The sequence below is a fragment of the Polyodon spathula genome, chromosome 7, assembly GCF_017654505.1.
Source record: "Polyodon spathula isolate WHYD16114869_AA chromosome 7, ASM1765450v1, whole genome shotgun sequence".
In the NCBI taxonomy this organism is placed as follows: domain Eukaryota; kingdom Metazoa; phylum Chordata; class Actinopteri; order Acipenseriformes; family Polyodontidae; genus Polyodon; species Polyodon spathula.
Window position 1 is genome coordinate 58917973 of NC_054540.1, and position 23009 is coordinate 58940981.

Here is a 23009-nt window from a genome sequence, read left to right on the forward strand (position 1 = left end):
CAGTTTATTTCTATTGGCTCGAACAGATCCCGTTTACACGTACAGTCAATGTAAAGAAAGACAATAAATGATTTACATAACGTGCCTTCAGTTCTCGGCCCACAACAAATCGTTTGCATTTCATAACATATAAAAACACAAATTTAAATACCAGAAAATAAAACTAGCCTGAGTGAAATAAATGCATTTATTACTGAAAACTCAGTCTCGTGTCAACAAATTAGGAGGAAAATAAAGGCAACCGATTGGAAAAGTAACATTGTTGCTTGAAAATAGAATGTGTAGTTCTAATAGAACAGTGCATTTGCACAATTATTTCTCAGTGTCATACCTGGAATTACTCACAAAATAAAACCCTTGTGAAAAAAACACAATTCAACTTTTAATCTTACACTTCCATTCGCATATACTTTGTGCCAACACTGTTACTGACTAAGACATGGATACAGTTGATTATTGCATTGGCAAAAAGCTTCCTGCCGAGCTCCTAAGAGTACATCCCTTGCATTTGCATCGTACAGTACAGTACGCTGTTGCTTCGTGTTAATCCTTTACTACTACGGATTTTAAATACATGACTTCCTAAAAATAAAATGTGACTGTGGCCCAGCTTATATGGACCTTTTAACAGCCACAGCCCATGCAGGAAGCCCATAGTACTGGTGTCCCTTCTTCTTAGAAGACCAGCACGAGGGTCACTGCACTGTGCAGTGTATACAGCTGCTTCAGCATATCACTGTTAAAACTGTATTGCACTTCACAGGAATGCTATGCTTCTACTCTATATTAAAAGTATTGTTCTGAATATGTACTGTCAGTGATTACACATACATGAATGAAGACAATTTCAGCACTAAATAGCTTCAAAGAAACCAGAGCTAATTCAATAGCATCTTGAACTGAAAATCTAACAAAATTGGCTAAATATATACTTATTAATATATCACTGTTACGCTGTTTATCTTCCCTATTCTACAGTACTTGAACTGCCTGCACTTTCCCAGGAATAACAACAACAGCTCTGCAGAGCTGAAAGAGTTAATAGAGGTTTTATGATCAGGAAGTAAATCAGAAACATAAAACAAGTTAAACATTCTCCTGCATAACCTTTTTTTTTTTTTTTTTTTTTCCCAGAAAGAGACGTTATATTTCTTGACCCAAAGCAATTTCTTTGTGTGTTAGTAAGTATTCACTTTGTGCTGTTGGAGAATGCATATATGTTTTTAAAGCCCACACTTCACAACTCTTAAAACTGCATTTGGATTATTTATTTATTTTTACAACACAGTAGAATTGGATCCATTCGCTGGAGTAAAACAACCCACTTCACACTACAAACTCCCTTGATCAACTTCATAGAGATGCATCACTACCACAGTTCCGGTAGTAACGACATTAAATTAGTAACCAACAAAACCTCAAATTCCCAGTTCAAATCTAAAGCTGCGACAGCCATGAACAGATCAATAACATGCCCCTTCCACACATGCTTGAGCTGAGTCTCAGCTGTTTACATGAGGAGGAGGCATTACAAAGTGTGCACACACTGCGCTTACACAAAACAAATAAAATATGAATCAAAAACTAATTAGTTTCAATTAAAGTTTATCTGAAAATGAAGTTGCATACAGATAAACTGGTTCACGCAATATTTATGTATTGCAAAACTGATAATTTTACAGCATTCCTTTCGATCGATCACAACATTTACTTGACAAATTAGAAAAACACTATATGCAAGTTCCAATGCTCCAGTCCTAAATACCCAATATGTTATAATGATACAGACAATATAATCTTCTCTTGCCAGCACACCTTTGACAATGAGTAGTGTATCTCAAGGGTTCTATCCTGGTTAAATAAATACATTGGAAACATTGACAATACTGAACAATATAGACCTCAAAAGTCAATATTTTCATTCCCTGTCCTAAACTTAAGTTGTACATACAGTTGCAGACAAAATGTTCTCTTTTACTGCAAACCAATAAATAAATGGTGAACCACAGCAACAAGCCTTACTGTATCCCTGTGGCTTGAGCTGGTGCAACATGTATATGGTACAGCTACCATGTACAGCACAGTATTATAGGCAACAGCCAAACTGTTAGAAAAAAGTACTATTTCAACCAAGTGTACGAATAGCACACACACACACTTTCTTTTCAGTAAGACTGAAATTAATTAAGAGCAATGTTGATGCAGGAATGCTATTGTTAAGTTAATTTCAATACAGTGCATCTACGATACTGTACAGAACTCTTGAGAAGGCTTTTTGAAAAGCTGCACCAGCTGATCAGGGAACGCGAGGCAAGGAGTTCACCATTAACAAGAACAGCAGTCTTCCAAGAACAATCCAGGAAAACTGTGGACACTCCTGCAGAAGTATGAAGATGATCTGGGAACTTTGAGTATGTAGTGAGTGCTCAGTATCAAGCCATCTGAAACTAACCTGACCAGCTTGATCTTGCTTTCTATTCACACGGGAAACCTCCATTTCCACTCAAGGATGCAAGCTTTACAATCAGGTGTTTGTTCTAACAGGGCATGCATAAAAAGGACTTGCCAAGCAATGCATTATTGATTCAGGTATGCAGTACGAACACAGTAAAACCATTCCCTCACCCCCTTCATATGTCTGGACAGATAACTACAGCACTTCACAGCTTGTTGCTGCTTTCACATCGCCCTCTGTAGTCTGTTGCAGGAACTGTATTTAAAGATTAAACAACAGCTACAGCTACTGGCTGTGATGCACTGTGTCCCTTTTATAAAAGCAGTACCATGAAAGCACATTGTGCTTTACATCCCTCTGATTGTTTGTAGTATCTTGAGGACAATCCTCATTAATAAATCAAGAAATATATTTTAATCCAACCCTTCCCTTCCCCCCCTGTATCAACAGATTTTAATGTTGACAGCTCTAGGGAAACTGCAGCTGTATCACATTTTGTAACTCCTATCTGACTTGGGTGGAACTTATTTTAGAGTTTCGAATTCCCTCTGGCAACATTGGGAAATAAAAACAGCCTTCAGTATTAAAGTTAAAGTTAAACATCCTTTCCTGCTACAGCCCCGTGTTGATCAGGGTACAGCCAGCATTCAGAATGAAGTCCAATCAAAGCTGATTAGCACCCTAGTATGTGCTGGAATCAAAAACTGGGGAAAACTTCCAACACACTTAACAGGAGGGAGTGGGTAAACCCATCCCTAAAAAAAGATCCCTGAAGACCTTATGGCTTTCACTAGGAACGATATGAAGCAGTTTAATATCAGCGTAGGTGTTCAGGCCTTGAGCTGAGCTGCCCTGGCGTGGTCCAGCTGGGCCCGCATGTCCTCAGGCTTCTCGAAGAACCGGACCAGCACTGGCTCATTGAGCAGAGAGGCGAGGATCTGCTCGAACGCGAAGGACCATTCCTTCTCCTCCTCCTCCCTGAGCGGGGTGCTGTCTGCCGTGCCTGTGTGGGAGGGGCTCCCCTCTCCCTGTGCGCCCTGCAGCCTGCGCCCCACTTCCTCCATCCTCAGGAGGAGGCTGGTAACCGTGGTAACAGCCCTGTACAGGGATTCCTCCTCGGGGGCCCCGTGGAAGAGGTTATACAGGGTCTTGGAGAACTGAATGAATTGGGACTGAAAAACAAAGCAGAATCAGACTCCCAGCAGGGTTTTAAATAAGAACCAAGTCAAGCAGACAAACATTTCAGCTAGTACCTCCATCTGTGCTGCCTGGTGAAGAGCCAAAACGCTTGTCTGCTTGACTCAGGAATAAACGTGCTGAACTGCCAGGATGAACCGCTGATAGATTTTATTGGAGCATTTTACAAAACTAACGTATCCCTCTTAGATTTCAACCACCGGGGGTAATCCCGAGAGCACCACAGATAGGTGCTTCAATCCACAGGGATTCCCCAGAGCTGTGGGTTCTCCCGGCGGGTACAGGCTGATAAAATCATCACTTCAGTTTCACCTTGCAACCTATGATTGAGTGCTTTTGAAGTTCTGGAGGTCGTACACAATACAATATTACATGCTTCAGTGTTCATGCCAAATTGTTTCCAAGTTGTTTTCATGCTGTTATTTCTGCCTAAATGTAGCTGGAGGTGGGTCGAGGTAATAGCAGGAGGCACTTCAACAGAAAACATACAAAAGAAACCACGCTGATGAAAGAGTAATGTACTGTGAAGCAACTCTTTTCTATTTTACCTGGTTTATTCTGGGTAAATCCTTGATGCTTTCTTCTTTCTTCAGAAGCTCATCCTGCCATTGTTTGAGGTATGCCTGAAGGTCAACCTTACCTTTCCCTAATGAATCACACAAAGGAAAAATGATCGCAATAAGAATGCTTGTAATGGAAATACATTCTCACGCTGTACACAACACTTGCCTTCTTGTTAAGAAACTCAATACTAGGTCACCCCTTTTCATTTATTTATCTCCTGAATTTCAGCATTGAAGACAGTGTTACTGCAAATCTAAGTGTGTCAACTTGTCTTACTGTACAGGACCAGAATAAAGTGTGGATTGATTAGCTGTCCATACTTAATGAGTGGAACTCTGGTCTATGAAACTACAAAGCAGTGCGATGATGGAGAAAAAGCCACTTTTTTTTTTTTTTATGTATTCCTTCCTTTTATAGTTCAGTTTCAAATCCGGAAGATGTTATTAACCCATAAAACCCACCCAACATGCTTAATGCCGACCAAGAGAACAAGACACTAAGCGATTTAAAAAACACAGCTGCAGACTAACAGTTCCTGTAGAAAAACAAGAACATGCTACCTCTCTCTGGGCTCTTCCTTATCACTCCATCCTGGGAAAGGCCAGGTAACGACACTGTAATAAGTAACAATGTAGATTTAACACCATGCATTTAATGAGCCATGTAGAACAATTATTCTTATGGATAAACAAACACATCATGAGGTGGATTTCTCAACAGCCTGAAGCTGTTCTAGGTGTCTGCAGGGTTCGGAAATGGTCAGGACCACGTAAGATCACTAGTGGACTGAATCCAAACCCTGCACACTTCAGCAGCGCCGTGATTTAAAATTAAATATGTTGGCAATTTTAAAAAGGGGTGCTGGCAGCTCTGTAGGTACCATAAACAGCAGACCATAGGGAGAGAAGTCAGACCCCCATTGCATAGTAGTTTCATTGATTCCTGGTTTTACAAGCTCATAGTAAAACCTGGAATGGGAAAAACGGCTATGCAATGGGAGTCTTATTTCCATCACTGGACCATGGCAGAAAGAGTGAAGATACAATACCCCAGTGCTTCTGTCTCCTCACCTTTCATGAGCGCTAAACTGACAAGTCATTTAGATTATTATTAATATGCGATTCAAGGTTCTGAAAATCAAACCTCAACCAGCAGAGACAAGTCTCCTCTGTGTATTCATGTCTGTTAACATATTTAAGGAAGAGAGAGAACTGCAGTATTTCAAGGACTCCGAGACCATTGGTACTTAGATACTCCACTGGTCAGATGAACTGAATCGAGACTCCGCAGAAGTAGTTTAAAGCAGGAAAGAAGAGAAGAAGAAAAAGAAAGAACCTGACCATCAAGCCGACTCAAGTGCATCAGATCTTCCTTGGAAAGTGTGCGGCCCTTTCGAACCATAGGGCTCCCTGTTTCTACAGGTTCTGAGAGAGCTGAAAGACACGGTTAGTAAGAGACAGATGCAGTGAGGAGGTCTTAGTGTGGGACAGCAGCCGCAGCAGAAGATTACAAGTCCTAACAAGTGGAGAGTTAGATCAGGGAAAGGGAGGACTGGGGGAGACGACCAGCAGAGCAGTCAAGGAGGGAGAGGGCAGCCTGGAAAAGCCATGGAGCTGCAATGATACTGGCAAAGAGACTCGCTCAGCTGGGATAATGGTATCAAGAGCAGGGCTGAGGGGGCATTTCAAATCATTTTTATTGTCAACGTACAGTATGCTTGAGCAACAATTACCCTACAAAGTGTGCGCAACATGTATTACCTGGTAGTAAGTGCAGCTTGAACAGGAACTTCAGTTTTTCTGTGAAGCTTCCACTGTACATCACATCTGTAAATGTAAAAAGATAAGAAATATTTTACAAGGATAGACCAATGAGATACTGATATGTGATAAGGAACCATGGGATAATTATTCTTTCTTTTTTTGTTTTTTTGAATTGCTTATTTTTGATATTGAGAAACAGATACAGCAAACTGTCTCATGAGAATTGTTGTGATTATAATTTCATCCTCACGATCTTTGTACTAAAATGCAACGTCATACTTTTTTTACGAGGGGAAATTAAGACACATACAAAACGGAAGGCTCCTAATCGGTTTGTCACTAGTTTTATAAGAATATATATAAAACAATGATGCCAACTGCATTTCACTCTCAGCTGAAGAAGCGTGAGCGATTGTTCTGGAGACAGAGCGGTCGGCCCTACCCAGTCCGCAGCAGAACTCCTTGAAGTTGACGAGCCCGTCCTGGTTCTCGTCCAGCAGGCGGAAGGTGGCGAGGGCGAGGGCGTCCCGGCTGGAGCAGTGTGCCCAGGGGCTCAGCAGGCAGTAGAGTGCCCGGAACTCCTCACTGCCCAGCTGGTACTGCTCCAGGTAAGGCAGGCTGGGATCATGGTGCGTCAGCGCAGGACAGCTCATACTCCAGTAGCAGCTCAGGAAGTGCTGTTTCTACAGGGAGGAGGCAAGCGAGTCAGAGGCTGAACCTCCCTGATCACCCAGCACCTGGCTTCAAGCACATTGTAAACCCACTAGAGAATTCACTATGCAGCAGGCCATTGGAAATTCAGAAACACTTTAAAACTAACTTTATGAGAATTCCTGTGTGTTATACGCAGGTTGGATGACTAGAGCAATCACTTTAGCAACAGGGGTAAGATTTGGAAACATTTGCACTCTTTTGCAAATGTTAGGAGATGTTATATAGAGGTTGCATGTTACCCACAGGGCGCACGGTATACTGTGGTTGTAGTATACTTAACAGTACACTGTAGTGTAGCATACAAAAGAAAGAACAAAGAAATGCACTGTTTACCTTAAACAACTCAAACAGCTCATCCAGGTCACCTGCACTGAACTTCACCTCTTGGGAGACAACCCTGAGCTGGGAAAACACATGCACGTGTCTCGTGAAAAGAGACAATACTCCTACTGAAGCTGCAGACTAGAAAGCAGACAGACCTGTGCATTAAAACAGTTTCTTACAACGTTTTGTTTGGTCGTGTCCTCCAGAGTGTGAATCACATACAGTCTGTTCCTCCGCCTCAGGCTCTCCACTTCCTCTGAACGGATGTCTCCATATTTCTGTCAAACAACAGCATTGATGTTTTATTTTCTTGAGAAGAGCAGCGGTGGTTGGTATAAAATTGCTTATTTCAGTCTTACGAGGACTATTGGTCTTTTGTGTGTGTGTGTGCGTGTCAGCCTCGGACTCCTATAAACTATAACAACTCCAAAGCGACAAAACAGCTAATTTCAAAATCAGAAATAGCCACTTTCAACTGGAGAAAAAATATTAGGCAAAATGTATGGCTTGTAACACATGTAAATGACATACAATGTTTATTCACTGTAAGAAATGAACAATAGGGTGATGAATATGATCTGTGATACGCGCTGATATGAAGTCATTGTGCGGGTGCCATGCCAGCTAGTACAGCATCGTACAGCATCGTACAGCACCCCCTCCTCTATTCTCCTGACTCACAAGCGGATCGTTTCTCCCTCCTGCCTGCCCACCTCGTAGGACTCCCGGATGAGATCGGTGATGTCCACTTTGACCTGAGACTTGCTCCCGTCATTCCCCACTTGGGCCTGCTGGACTGTGGATGGGAGAGGGCTGTCTTTGTTGGTAACGTTATCAAAAAACCTGCAGGAGAATGCAATAAAGAGAATTCACAAAGATAAAATTGCACTATTATTATCTAGCGGGGGGGTGTGTGCAAATTGACACTTACCTTCAAGGTCTTGATTTGTATCTTACAGCATGCTGTATAAAGGCACTTAATCTTGAGGTGTTTGAACAACCTTAGTTAGCTCCATTTTCATCAAATGGAAATGAAAAGGACTGCATCCTGCTTTATATGCAGTACAGTATCATCTGCTTTTGGGTGTTATAGTAAGTACTGTAGCTTGAAAAGCACAGCTTTACATTTCCCTTATCATTTTATTTTGTTTGCCTCCAGTGGTCTGGGAATCTGTTGCTCTAAGAATTTGTTTCTCTGAATCTGCCGTTACCTGGCAGATGGACCTTGCCTGCAGAATCCTAAGTGCCAGTAGAGCAGAGGTACAGCACAGAGCCGCTCAGAGCCTTACTTGTTGAGGCTGGTGACGGCCTCTGCATCGTCATGGCAGTGGAGCAGCCTCTCCATGTTGTAGTCCAGCACGGCCAGCCCCAGCTGCAGGACGGCCTTGATGCCGTCGTAGAAGAAGCAGTCGACCACGTTGACGGCACTCTCGATGGGCAGCACGCTGATGAAGAGCGTGAGGAACCAGGAGAGGGACACCGACGAGAAGAACGTCATGTCGGTCATGTGATCCGTCAGCTGGGGCAGCCGGAGCCCAATCAGCTCCTCGAACACGGCCTGGTCCACCAGGGCACCTAGACACAGAGACAGGAAACAGGAAGAGAGGCCTATCACTGGCCAGCTCAGTGAGGCCTTCTACAAACACAGCCCTGCCAGACCATGCACAGCTCTGGACAAACATTTAGCATCACCTACAATTGTAGGACTGAGACAGAATAAAACAAACAAAACTAGAGCAACATAATTGAAATATTTTATTTAACATCAAAGAAACTACTAAATTATATCGCAAAAGTCTAACGGAAGCCAGAATAATAGTACAGTATTTCATATTATATTTCTAAATGTTACATTTTTTAATTTTCAATTTTTTCGTTAAGTAAACAGAAAACTGCACAGAAGTATGTAACTCAATATGTTAAAGTAACATTACTAAGCAGGTTTCATTTGAATTTATGAAGGTAAATTAGGGGTAATGCAAAACCTTTGGCCACAGCTGCACAAAAATAAAACTGCAAGGCACTGAGCCCCCTGTATGAAACACTGGAACCATCACTTGCATGAATGTAGTAGCTCTTCATCAATCCTAAAATGAGACTGATTGAATGAAGTCGTGGTTCATTTGAAAGCTCTGGAGCTACCTTTGAAGTTAAAAAAATAAAAAAATAAATACATTTAAAAAAATTCCACAAAAAGTGCCGCATTTCGATGGTGCAAGACACATTTTTCTGTTTTCTTGTTGTGGTATGTAAAATACAACACGTCGTTTGATAGGGCTGAAATATATATATATATATATATATATATAAATATATATATAAACAGCTGTAAGCACTTGGTGGAAAGGACAGATAATATTTTTTTTTATACCTAATTAAGGTGGGTTCCTTGAACTGGTATCTCTTTGAAGATTTCTTGATTGGACGCCCACCTCATAAAATGACCTTCAATGAGCACACTTCAAAACTGAAAGGATCAGAGGAGGCGACACTGAATGGTGTCGCTGATCAAAGGAGCGATCTGGGTCAATGGTACACTCCTGAAACTCAATTCTGTTATTCCTGGAATCAATGCAAACCAGCTTTGGGGTCTTCATGCACTAAAAAACGAATTGCAGAGTTCTGTACTTGTGCCCTGAATTTGCATGCTCGTTGCAGCTAGAGAGAAGTAGAGAACACGTTTAGAAATTCAGCCTTACCAATGATCCTGTGGTTGAAGTAATCAGGCAGCATGCGCTCACACACTGCCACCAGTAACCAGAAGGCTTCCTCCTCTTTTGCATACAGAAGCAGGACCGACGTCAGGATATTCATTGCCTGGAAGACAGGGACACAAGCAATCGAATATCGCAACAAGAACTGCTCCAGAAAATAGCCATGTCTGTACTAATGTAATATTATTAATGACTGTATCAAAAAGATATCAAAGAAAGTGATAATGCAAAGAAAGAAATAACACACATGCAAAGAAAGAAATATCACAAATTCTTCACATTCTACCACACGTTCCTCCCCTTTCTTCAACAGATCATCTGATGAGGTTTGGATATTATTAGATTGTTTATTACTGTAAGGAACAAAATTCTGGAGAGTCGCACAGAGGGCTCTGGTTCCACCCTAACAGACATAGATCCCTTTGGCACAGTGAGGGGTACCTGGCAGTACCCAATCTTGGGGTTCCTGTAGGCATATGCAGTGAGGACCCTGCGCAGGGCGGAGATGCCTGTGTCGCTCTGGAAGGCAGGGTGCTCAGGGAGGGAGCGATGCAGGTCCCTCTCGATCTCGTCAGTCGCCAGTGTGCTGGTGCCCACAGACTTCTCCACCAGCTCAGCGTAACAGCCGGGGTGCGTGGCCATGTCATTAACAGCGCCTGCAAGATTGTGGTGTTGTGACGTTAGGCAGCGTTGATAACAAATTACAAGAAACTAAGGTACAAGTTAAAACAAACAGAGTCAGGCAGACAGACATTTCAGTTAGCCCCTTTCTCAGCAGGAGCCAAAACTTTATTTATATCTTAGATTCATTATGTCACCCAAACCTATGGGAAAACATTAAACCGTGCTAAATTTGGGAATACAAAAAGAAGCTTTATAATTTTAAAGCTTCAACTTCAAATCAAAGACACTGAAAATTAATAAATGTTACATCTTCAATAATCAGTTTTCCCCTCTATAAAAGTGTCTATGGCAGCTCTCCTGCAAGCTGACAGCTCACACACCTGAGAAAAGCATCCAGAGTTCTCCTCGTAAGGCCTCGGGAACGCCGCGCACGATCAGGTCTCGAGTCTTACTGGTGCGGAACATGCTGACCCCCCGGCCATACTCAGCAAAGTGAATGTTCCATGACTGCTCCTTCATCTTCTCTTTCAGCTGCAAAATAAAGAAGAGGTCCCTTAACAGAGAGAGCTGCATGCTGCTCCGAGGCAATACATCAATCCCATATAACTGAAGCCCACAAGTACTGCACTTAAAAGCAGAAATAATGCACAGAGTTCAAACTGTTTGCAATGTTGTTACCAATACATTTGCACAGACATAATCCCTTTTCTGTTTCAGTTAATCAGCTATTTCTCCTAACAAACTCACATCTTCCAGCACTAGGTGGAGCTGCAGTGCACCTCTGCATTTTCATGCTGTACTCTTTTACAGTGCAAGATTAAAAAAATGTCTGTAACCTAAACAGAATTCTCTCTGTCTATTTGTGAGCCATACAAACTCATTTGGAAGAACCTTCCTCTGGTCTGTTAATCTTTCAGGTCAAACCTCCTGAATTACAAACGATAAAAAGTGCTTTTTTTCATTAACAAAACTATTACATGATAAATGATTAAGCTTAATAGTTAATGTCACAAACTTATTTTTTTACACATGGATATCTGATGTCCCTAAGGCAGATGTGATCATTAGCGTAAAGTGAATGGGAGGCAGGTGGCTGATCTCCTTCTTTAACAGAGTACGAGTTCCTTGTGTCAATGGGCTAATTGAATCTGGTGCAGCAATCCTCCGAGGTCTCGTAAGCACTGGTACAAAGCACTGCTTTAGATGCACAGATAAAAACCCTGTTTTCCTTCCGTCTGTGCTCAATGCACAAATGCATCATTATTGAGGACTCCTATATGAAAGACACCACATTTTTTGATTTTGTAATTTTAGTAATAGAAGTTAATAATAATTGCCCGATGTTCCACTTTTGCCTATTAAAAGCAGTGTTTAAAATATCCGGTCAAGGAAGTTTCAGTACGAAAAATAAAACTGATTTAACCCATTAGGTACCAAATGAATTTGTCTTTGAAAAAAAGAACACAAGCTGTATTTATGTTATCTGATACTTTTACATTTAGACATGTGCAGTTAACAAAATTAAAGTTATCATAACAAAACAGTAAAAGACAAAGTAGCCTGTCCTCAAATGAGGGCTTAGTTGGTTAAGTGTAAAATGAAAAGGAGAATAACAGTTCTTATTTCATGAAGTAGCATCGTGTCTTGGTATTTTTACACCACAGTGCTCTATACATTTCTATTGCAGTTTGTGTAAGCTAATACATGGCAGTATTTGTCAACGCAGCATTTGTGAGATTAAAGCTTGGGTTGAGAGTGAAAGAGCTGGACAGCTGAGATGCCTTCAGATGGACAGGTAACAAACCAGACTGACCCCCCCCTCTCTCTCCCGCGCTCTTACCATTTTGGGATCAAGGTTTTCTGCGTCTTGCGGGTGGAAGACGGTCATGAGAGCCTCGGTGCTCACGGCCCTGCTGCTGCCCGTCTGCCCCACCATCAGCGCCTCCTCCTCGGGATTGTCCTCGCAGTGCTCAATGAGGGCCTGGCACACCTCCCGAGGGACCTGCCACACGGTGGAACACAATGGGGTAAAGGCTCTGTTCAACCCAGCAAGGGGCCCTTTTCCTCTTCCATTGGGGAACAGTTACAGTCTTCACCTAATCCTATTCCTTAAAGCACAGCAAGAACAACATTGTGCCATTCAAAACCCCCGGCCTCTCTGCCTCCCGCCCTGGTCCGTTACCAAATCCAGTAGCAGCTATCACTTTGATACGCCATTGGAACTGATATATTTGTAATTCAAAATTCATGCAGAATATATATGTACTGGGTATGTACCTTGCTCTACATATCTTACCTCCACAGGCAACAGCATTTGGACACAGCCTGCCTAGAAATGTGCACTCATGCATGCTGCCAGGTCTAAATACAGCACAGAAATAGAACTGCAATGTCTGGGGTGTGGTACCTCTCCACTGTCGCTGTGCTGGGGGCTCGCGGCTGCCCCACACTTCCTGCGGATTTTGGCAGCCAGGTGCACAAAATCTCTGACCTCCGTAAAGCGCAGTGCTCTCTTCCCTCGCACACACACAGTGAGCGCTTTGCTGCCATTGTCCGGTGTTTCCACACGTAAAACCTGGCAGAGAAGAAAGCAGGTACCATCAATCACAGGGGTGCTGTCCGCTAACTCACAGTACGTTAACAATTAATCTCTCACTTGTGCAACCTCGCAGATTAGAGCAACACTTATTTAAGTAGCTTAAACCCTATTTGGAGATTTTGATATTTACGGGTGTGTGATGTTTAGAAGCAGCAGCAGAATCAGGATTGTGACTGGTACAGATTGAAAAGGCAGCAGATTGACGGCGCTGCCGGCTCGGCCCGTACCTCGCGAATGGGGATGATGACGTAGCATTGGCTCCCATCCTGGCTGGCAAAGCACAGGTAGCTCTCGGACACGCAGATCTTGCCCAGCGTGTTGAACTGGCTGAAGGGTACCCACAGGAAGCTCTCGTGCACTTCCAACAGGTTCTCACTGCGAGAAAGACGGAAGAACGCCCTGAACTGCTCGTTCCGAGCGCGAGTCTCCAGACCTCTATAACCGAGAGAGAGAGAGAGGAGAATAAATACACAGGAGTTTCAACCAGTCACACACACCACTAAATTGAGTACTGAGTATTCAATCTATCCTTCCGATCGGCTTGAAGATGCTCTTGTCTAAATCAAAACACAAAGTGTGCACCCATTATCAAAGGTCTCAATAATTTAATTTACAGGGTTTGTTTTCAAAATCTAGTTAAAGGATTGTGATGCATCACCTTTTTAAAAACTAGAGACCTGATTTGTATTCTATCTTTTAAATGCATGTTCGGTTTTGCTGGTTTAAAAATGTGCACAAATAGGATTTTAGTTCTGGAACCCAGATTTCCCCCACCCTTGTCCCGGTGGTTTGAACCCCCCTCTGTTGGTAATATTGCTCGCGGAGACCCTGACAGTTTAAAGGTAAGGAGAGTGCTCCAGTTACCGCTTGGTGATCTGCAGTGGGTCCCTCAGGGCTGGGTCTCCCTCGAAGGTCTCCTTGTCGAAGAGCCTCCTGAGAGAGTAGTCAGCCAGCTGCTCCATCAGCAGGAAGGTCTCACTGAGGTGCAGGAACATGGAGAAGTCATAATCCTCGCCCCGTGCCCTCACGTGGATGCCCTCCGTCAAGAGCACTGTGGACGTCTTCTCCAGCTTCCACATCTCATCCCAGGAGATGATGATCTTCACTGCAGTGGAAAAAACACAATTAGCAGATACATGTTGCCTTGAAATCTATCTGAACATGCCGCTGTATCATTTTAATTTGAAAACATTTTGGAGATGTGGGGTGGGGGGGCAGTTGGTTCACCTTTTAAACGAATGACAGAAGCATGATTGCCTACCCACCCGAAATCCCTAACCCTTAACCCTAGCACACACACACGCTCACTTATTCAGCTTGCTCACTCCCAGCTGGAGCTGGATCGCTCTCCTGAGACACACACCCACGCACACGTGCACACACGCACACTTATTCAGCTTGCTCAGTCCCAGCTGGAGCTGGATCACTCTCCTGAGACACACACCCGCGCACGTGCACACACACACACGCTCACTTATTCAGCGTGCACACACACGCTCACTTATACAGCTTGCTCAGTCCCAGCTGGAGCTGGATCACTCTCCTGAGACACACACCCGCGCGCACGTGCACACACACACACACACGCTCACTTATACAGCTTGCTCAGTCCCAGCTGGAGCTGGATCACTCTCCTGAGACACACACCCGCGCGCACGTGCACACACACACACGCTCACTTATACAGCTTGCTCACTCTCAGCTGGAGCTGGATCACTCTCCTGAGACACACACCCGCGCGCACGTGCACACACACACACACACGCTCACTTATACAGCTTGCTCAGTCCCAGCTGGAGCTGGATCACTCTCCTGAGACACACACCCGCGCGCACGTGCACACACACACACACACGCTCACTTATACAGCTTGCTCAGTCTCAGCTGGAGCTGGATCACTCTCCTGAGACACACACCCGCGCGCACGTGCACACACACACACACACACACACACCTGCTACAGTCTATGTCGAACGGAGTCAGACCTCGATCTCAGAGTGAGACACTCTGACCCGAGCGCACGTGTGCACACACACACACACACAATGCTCACTAGGGACAGCTCGAACTCAGTCCCAGGTGGACACTCTCCTGAGACACTAGTCACTATGCTCGATCAGTAGTGAGGAGCTGGACTCACTGTCTCGAGAGGCACGCGCGCACGTGCACACACACACACACACGCTCACTTATACAGCTTGCTCACTCTCAGCTGGAGCTGGATCACTCTCCTGAGACACACACCCGCGCGCACGTGCACACACACACACACACGCTCACTTATACAGCTTGCTCAGTCCCAGCTGGAGCTGGATCACTCTCCTGAGACACACACCCGCGCGCACGTGCACACACACACACACACGCTCACTTATTCAGCTTGCTCAGTCCCAGCTGGAGCTGGATCACTCTCCTGAGACACACACCCGCGCGCACGTGCACACACACACACACACGCTCACTTATTCAGCTTGCTCAGTCCCAGCTGGACCTGGATCACTCTTCAGACACACATACACAGCTCACTGACTCGGCTGGTTCACTCTCCAGACACACACCTGACTCGGCTGGTTCACTCTCCTGAGACACACACACAGCTCACTGACTCGGCTGGTTCACTCTCACACAGCTCCTGCTCACTGACTCGGCTGGTTCACTCTCCTGACACACACACACAGCTCACTGACTCGGCTGGTTCACTCTCCTGACACACACACACAGCTCACTGACTCGGCTGGTTCACTCTCCAGACACACACACACAGCACTCGACTGGTTCACTCTCCAGACACACACACACAGCTCACTGACTCGGCTGGTTCACTCTCCTGACACACATACACAGCTCACTGACTCGGCTGGTTCACTCTCCAGACACACACACACAGCTCACTGACTCGGCTGGTTCACTCTCCTGACACACACACACAGCTCACTGACTCGGCTGGTTCACTCTCCTGACACACACACACAGCTCACTGACTCGGCTGGATCACTCTTCAGACACACATACACAGCTCACTGACTCGGCTGGTTCACTCTCCTGACACACACACACAGCTCACTGACTCGGCTGGTTCACTCTCCTGACACACACACACAGCTCACTGACTCGGCTGGTTCACTCTCCTGACACACACACACAGCTCACTGACTCGGCTCTCCAGACACACACACACAGCTCACTGACTCGACTGGTTCACTCTCCTGACACACACACACAGCTCACTGACTCGGGTTCACTGGCTCACTGACTCGACTGGTTCACTCTCCAGACACACACACACAGCTCACTGACTCGGGTTCACTCTCCAGACACACACACACAGCTCACTGACTCGGCTGGTTCACTCTCCTGACACACACACACAGCTCACTGACTCGACTGGTTCACTCTCCAGACACACACACACAGCTCACTGACTCGGCTGGTTCACTCTCCAGACACACAGCTCACTGACTCGGCTGGTTCACTCTCCTGACACACATACACAGCTCACTGACTCGGCTGGTTCACTCTCCTGACACACAGCTCACTGACTCGGCTGGTTCACTCTCCTGACACACACACACAGCTCACTGACTCGGCTGGTTCACTCTCCTGACACACAGTTCACTGACTCGGCTGGTTCACTCTCCTGACACACAGCTCACTGACTCGGCTGGTTCACTCTCCTGACACACACAGAGCCGGTGGTGTGTTACCTTCGGCTCCGAGCAGGAAGGAGTAGAAGCTGAGGAAGTTGGTGCTCAGGTAGAGCCAGCCCTGGCAGGGAACCCGCCCTCTCCAGTAGCTGCAGGAGTAATAGGTGACCAGCTTCTCCTTCTTTGGCAGGCCGAACCACTTCTGGAAGCGCAGCAGCGCCTCGCGGAACTTCTCTGGGTCCTCCTCCTTCACCAGGGAGCTCTTCCCCTCCTCCGCAATCAGACCCTGTCACCAGACACACAGCAGAGCTTGCTCGACACAGTGCTGCTGCACATTACAGGGCTTAAGCTACACAGGGTCTGTGAAACGCAGTCCAGGTTTCACTGTTTCTGTGCTTGCTGAACGACTGACTGCTTGAAAGAAACTGACACTCCTCCTGGTGCAAAGAGCTTGGGAAACGGATGCGTCTAAAATCCTAGTTAAGTGCGATGCACCCTGGGATCTGTAGTTCTGCTGCAGCCTTGGTCAGCTCAGGCTCTACTCTAGGGCGTATTAAATATTGACTCTGCACTGTACTTGTAATGACATTGTACCACTTACTGTTAAAAGGACTGTGAGTTAGGTGAAGCGCTGATGAGATGTCTGTGGGTCTGGGTTGCCCTGTGGAGTTGCCCCATTTGAAAGCTGTCTGAGGACCGCCCAGCATTCCCACACTGGCACACTCACCCTTATTTTTCCCTGGACGAAGCTGGTAATATCTTCGCTGGAATCGAACACAGAGAGCGTGCTCATGACATTCTTCTGCAGCCATTCCCAGTGCTTCTCTATTTCCTCTCTGGTGGCACCTAGGTGACAATAACATGCTCTCATCATGACATGCAGGGCTACATTTTCAAAGCCTTTACTCCAGTCTTTAATTAACTCCTGTTTAAAAACTAGAAACAAGCAACTAAGTTACATATGTCAAGTTCTCTTAAGCACTCTCAAGGTGTTTTGTTTTTGTAACATTAATATGATTTTTTTTCTCCTTAAAGATCATGGCTCGCAGTCTCTCACTTCAGCTACACATGAGCAACAGGTAGTAAATATAATAATAATAATAATAATAATAATAATAATAATAATAATAATAATAATAATAATAATGCAATTTTTGTTGTTTGGTTCTATGTAGGTAACTGATGGTTTAGTTAAAAACAACCCTTAGCTGATTTCCCACACCTCGACTGGCACTAAACACAGATTACACCCTGCTTACTGTCATCCATGATTAGCGTTAATGGAAGAGTCAGTTCTTACCGCACGCTATGGACCAGTAGACCTGGGAGTCGGGTGTCTGATGCAGGATGCGAAATGGAGCAACTTTAGCCGTGGAGTCGAGGACAGCATCCAGCGTGCCCACGAGGAGACCTGTCTCGATTTCACAGAAACAGGGAAGCGGTTACCATAATGCTCCTAATAATAGCCTGCGTGCTACTAAACACAGCGGCATAACAGAAGATCAGCCAGGCTGTCTTTCCAGAAAAGGATGAACTGACCCCAACCCCAACCCCAACAATAAAAAGCCTTTCTGTCCCTCATTCCATTTGAACAATATATATTCTGCGTTACAGTCACATCCATTATCAATTTATAGCACTTAGAAATGCAGGCAATTGTAATGTGCTGGGAAGAAGGGACAATCCTGTAAACGTGTGCATCATACTGACAATTAGAAGGAACTGCAGATGAATAAAGTACTGAACACAAACGCAAAGCAGTCCTTTAAATATGCAAGCCTGTTCCAGGTGTGAAACTCTGCTCCTGATGGGCGAGTGAGCCTTACTGTTGTCTTAACAGTTCAAACAAAGGGGGATTCATGGCTCACTTAAGAGAACTTGCTCTCACACTGGTAAGGTGCCCAAGTGGCTTTGAATTAGCCTGAATGGGTCACCTTTCAAAACAAAAAATGAGTAACAGCTTTGCGAATCCTAGCTCTAAGTCAGGGCAGTAGCAATGTAGATCAAGGCATTCTTGGTGTTATTGTTTCACCTCTGTTGTTGGAAACTACAACACAAACTCACTCAAATTCTTAACAAAATGCACTCTGATTGCCAAACTGTTCAGATTTTCTCAGTTTTTGTCTTGTGTTTCTGTCCAGACAGGGCTAACTAACCCAGTAAGATGCCAGCTAAAAAAAAAACAAGAGAAATAAAGGGGTGATAAATAATACTGCATCTCTATGAAAACCAGGAAGACAACTGGATATTCCCATTTCTTTTCAAGGAGGAAACACAAAAGGCAGTGATCATGCAGGTGTGTTTCACAATACTCTTACAATACGTCCTGATTTTACAAAACAGAGGGACAACGTGTTTGGTTATTCTACACCTGCCCGCATTGTTTGCTTACAAAGGAAACATAAATGGACATGTTTCCATGAAGTGCTCAGCACAGACTGCCGGGCAACTACAGGCAATTAAAGGCGGTAATAAAATGACTGACGTGAAAAACTGCATCATTAGAGCGGATTTAGAAAAGAAGCACGGAGGTGATTCAAACATACAGCCTCTGCAGATACATTTAAAAAACCAAACAAGTTTTGCATTATTTATCTCAGAAGGTTTTCTCATGTGGCGATACTGTCTGCAAGGCCAGTTTGATTTAAAGTACTGCATGCAACACTACCGTGGTATTGCTTGTCACTCTGAACTGTAGCCCAACTCTTTTTATGTACTTCTCCAGCTGTGTAAAGCACAGGTCATATCAGTGCAAACACTAAACAGTGTTCTCCATTGCAGCTGGATATGTTCAATGCATTGCACCTTGAAATCCCTTTCAGTGCGGTGCTGTTTGTGCAAAGTGTTTAAACAAGTTAAGTGTACAAACACAGATTCTGTCGCATCTCCACATTTTCACATGAGGTCACATGCTTTTCCACAGAAATCACCTTCCACACAGGCTGAACTGAAAATGCTCATATCGAGCATTCGCACGTGGGTGGTTATAAAAATAGCCGCTTTGCAAAACTGATGTGGAGAAACGGTATCCTACCACAACTCAAGGAATTGAGAGAATTCTGTTTTTATCTTAAGGGAGGAAAAGCCCTTTTAAAAGACAAGGCCAATCGTATGCACCCCACACACCAGACTGTAAATAACACTGTTTGTCAATCCTCCCCCCAGCAAACACACAGTGTTAAATGAATCTCTCTCTCTCTCTCTCTCTCTCTCGACAGCATCACTTGTTAATGGACTGATGTTTCCATCCTGTTCTCAAAGTCATAATCCACACTGTACCTTACCAACCACCACTACAGAGGAATCGATCAAAGCAAATGCACAGATGCCCTTCCATAACTGTGATGGTTTGAGCACATGCACACTCACGCTCACGCTGCTTGTTTTTTGTCACACAGTGGAATGAACTTTGACACTTTTCTTAACCCAGTAAGCTTTTGAACAAGCACACATGCAATAAGCAGTTTTTTATTACTTTGTTTTATTCCGCAGGTCAGTGATGTAAAATCAATACCAGTTGGATCGTGTCTCCTGCTTGATGCGTCCCCTTGAAAACTGCAGCCTGGCACCGGTTTCACCCCTGCCAGGCTGCAGGCAGGCTTTACAAACACGACAACACTCTCTATTATTTATACTGAGGGAGGACAGCCCTGCAGCACAGACATAGGGAAGGAGACCGTAAAGTCAACAGAACAAAACAAACTGTCTGACTTGTATTGGTCTGTATGAGAGCATGCGTGTGTGTGTGTGTGTGTGTGTGTGTGTGTGTGTGTGTGTGTGTGTGTGTGTGTGTGTGTGTGTGTGTGTGTGTGTGTGTGTGCGCGCATGTGTGTGTGTCTGAGTGTCTGCTTGCTTCATAGCCTACAGCACCTACATAAAACTGTCTTGTGCTGGATGTGACACAAAAGCAAATTGAAAGGTGCAGAAAAAAAGAAAGTCTTTTTGGCTATGGGCTCTGTAGACAGAAGGCACATATTATTAGAAACCAGGCAAGCAACTATTTTTGATTCACACCCTAAATTAAGGGCTCAACTATACAGAAATAATCCCTTGTAGACATATGAATTTTGCTGCCCTGGGCGTGTTTTATTTGCTGTTGGTGTCGACTGAGTCTACTGGAAGTTGTCTTGTGGGGTTTGTTTGTATTACCAGTTCAAACTACCATTAAAAAACCCCAAACAGACTGCTGCCAATAGCTTAACGACAAGAATCTGGACAGATACATATTTATATTGTATTGTTTACAGAAAGGGACATGGGCAGTTAATTAAGGACTTATTATGGGCTCTTGCGGGCCTCTGCTGTTGGTACTACTGTAACATCAGTGCTTTGTTACGTGGTGGTGTGACATTAGGGTTAAGGTATGATATATGGTAGTTCCATGTTCTTTAACTCTGCTCACCAAGATAAAAGGCCATTCAAATGCGAGCCTATGTTATTATGGGCTTTTAAATAGGCCTAATAATAAATAATAATAATAATAATAATAATAATAATAATAATATAGTGTCTAAAAATGTAGAAATATTGTAACAAAAAACTAATATTCTGTATTGAGAAGCACGGTAATAGGTTACCAGGAAGGCGGTGCATGTTCTGTACATCCCCCACATAGACACATAGGTTCGGAATACACTGTCCTGGAGAAATGGTAACTGGGAATATTTACCTGGGTGTCATTAACTATCGCACAGCTCAATGGTATTCGCAACACTGTCAATAACGTTAGCAGCGGTTCAGTACCTGTCAGACCTCCTCCGCCCTCCCCATACCCTCGCCTCCTCTGCAGAACGAAGTAATCGTTGGACCTCTCCGTCGCCCACAGCTTCAGCGCATTCTTCAGCAGCACCTCCTCGGGGTTCAGCCACATCTTTTAAATCTGCTGTTTCGATTTCGTCCACCTCGGCATTCATTTCCACTGCCACATACTCGCCACGGTTGCTTCTGTTTACAGTTAGAGGAGCCCTTCACACACGTATACAGAAACCCTGCCAAAGTCAACGACCAACCAGGCGCTTCTGGGGATTGTAGTACTGGGAGGCACCCGCAATTCCACAGGCTGGACGTGAAGCAGTCGATACTTTGGACTACATTTCCCAGAATCCCTCGGCAATAATACCATGCTGTGAAGCTGATCCATGACTTTGTAGAAATAGAGATTTAAAAAAAAAAAAAAAAACCTTGAGTGAGGTTAAATATTGCCCTCTAATGGTAGATTAAAATTTAAAAACAAATAGCCTCAGTAACTGGATCCTTCAAGCCAGACCATTTAAATGCCGTCAGTACTGGCCATATTAAATATACTACTCGATACAATAAAAACACAATTTGGCTGTTAAGTACGCAAATGTATAGAAAATTATCTTCTGTAAACAAAAAAAAAACAAAAACAAAAAAAAACAAATAAAAGAGCCTGTAGGTACGATATAAATTTTTATTATATGTCAATTAAAGGGAACACTATCGTAAATAATAATTTAAAATAATAATCTAGAATTTCTGACGGGTTACCTTACTGTTGTATTTAAATAAAGTAAAAGCAGCACGTTAGGCATCTGTCCGTGGTACATCTGCATTGCAAAGATGCCCCCCAGCCAGTATCTGCATTTGTATATCACATTCTCTCCACAAAGAAATGGGTTTCAATTAGCACAAGCTTTACACCAATGTGCGATCTTCTTCCTCAAAATAATTTTAATATGTGATCTACTTTTCATCCATCTGAGCAGCATCATAATTTTTCCTTTCAACAAAGACCATGTGCAAACGATAGAAAGAACATAATGATATCTGTCAGTGTGGGCTTTTTATTATTTTTTCTATTCTATCTATGTAGGTTCTCATAACACCTGTGCACAGGTTAATACCGTCATCACGCAATATATGTTAATTCTGCAGGGCGATGCAACACTTTTGGCCATAGCTGTAGGTTAGTCCCATTAACCGGTCTAACTTGTTCGGATCAGTTAAACCAGTTACCGGGATCATCTGCTTGGTACGTTACAATGAGCTAGTACAGATTTGCAAAATGTTCTAATCCGCATTTTAGTCCACTTGATGTGACTGAATCACTGCACTGGTACTGCAACTGACCCTTGAATGCACTGATAACTGATATACAGCCCAGAGATTCTGTTCTACACAATCATCACGATCTGCCATTTAAATCTTTATAGCGGGGGTGCTGAAAGCCATTGAATAAAACTGCAGCCCGTCTATGATGGAAGCACATGCACTTCAGTCCACTGGGCGCTGCCGCACGTGCAGCCGTCCTAGTTCCAGCGTTCCTGAAACCTGCCCTCATACAGAATAAAGGAGCAACTCCGCTTAATAATAATACATCATAATCATCCTGCAGTGGCACAGGAAACACCCCACACGGATACAACAAAAACACACACACACAAGCAG

At 44.1% G+C, this 23009-nt stretch overlaps 1 protein-coding gene across 2 annotated transcripts; it reads right to left on the minus strand.

The window, feature by feature from the left end:
• On the minus strand, positions 1–21601 carry LOC121318957 (TBC1 domain family member 8B-like). Of its 2 annotated transcripts, XM_041256181.1 has the most exons (21): positions 21342–21601; positions 17899–18009; positions 17326–17444; positions 16659–16884; positions 13819–14059; positions 13182–13389; positions 12763–12930; positions 12196–12357; positions 10736–10886; positions 10173–10387; positions 9717–9834; positions 8307–8592; positions 7731–7860; positions 7197–7295; positions 7027–7095; positions 6422–6662; positions 5977–6042; positions 5557–5649; positions 4777–4830; positions 4201–4298; positions 1–3627 (listed from the first exon to the last, which is right to left on the minus strand). In XM_041256181.1, exons 1-21 carry the CDS (start codon positions 21466–21468, stop codon positions 3286–3288), a joined length of 3324 nt encoding a protein of 1107 aa, XP_041112115.1. In that variant the 5' UTR covers positions 21469–21601; the 3' UTR covers positions 1–3285. The 2 variants fall into 2 exon arrangements, with proteins under 2 accessions (XP_041112115.1, XP_041112116.1); XM_041256182.1 differs by lacking the exon at positions 5557–5649.
• Positions 21602–23009: the final 1408 nt, after the last annotated feature.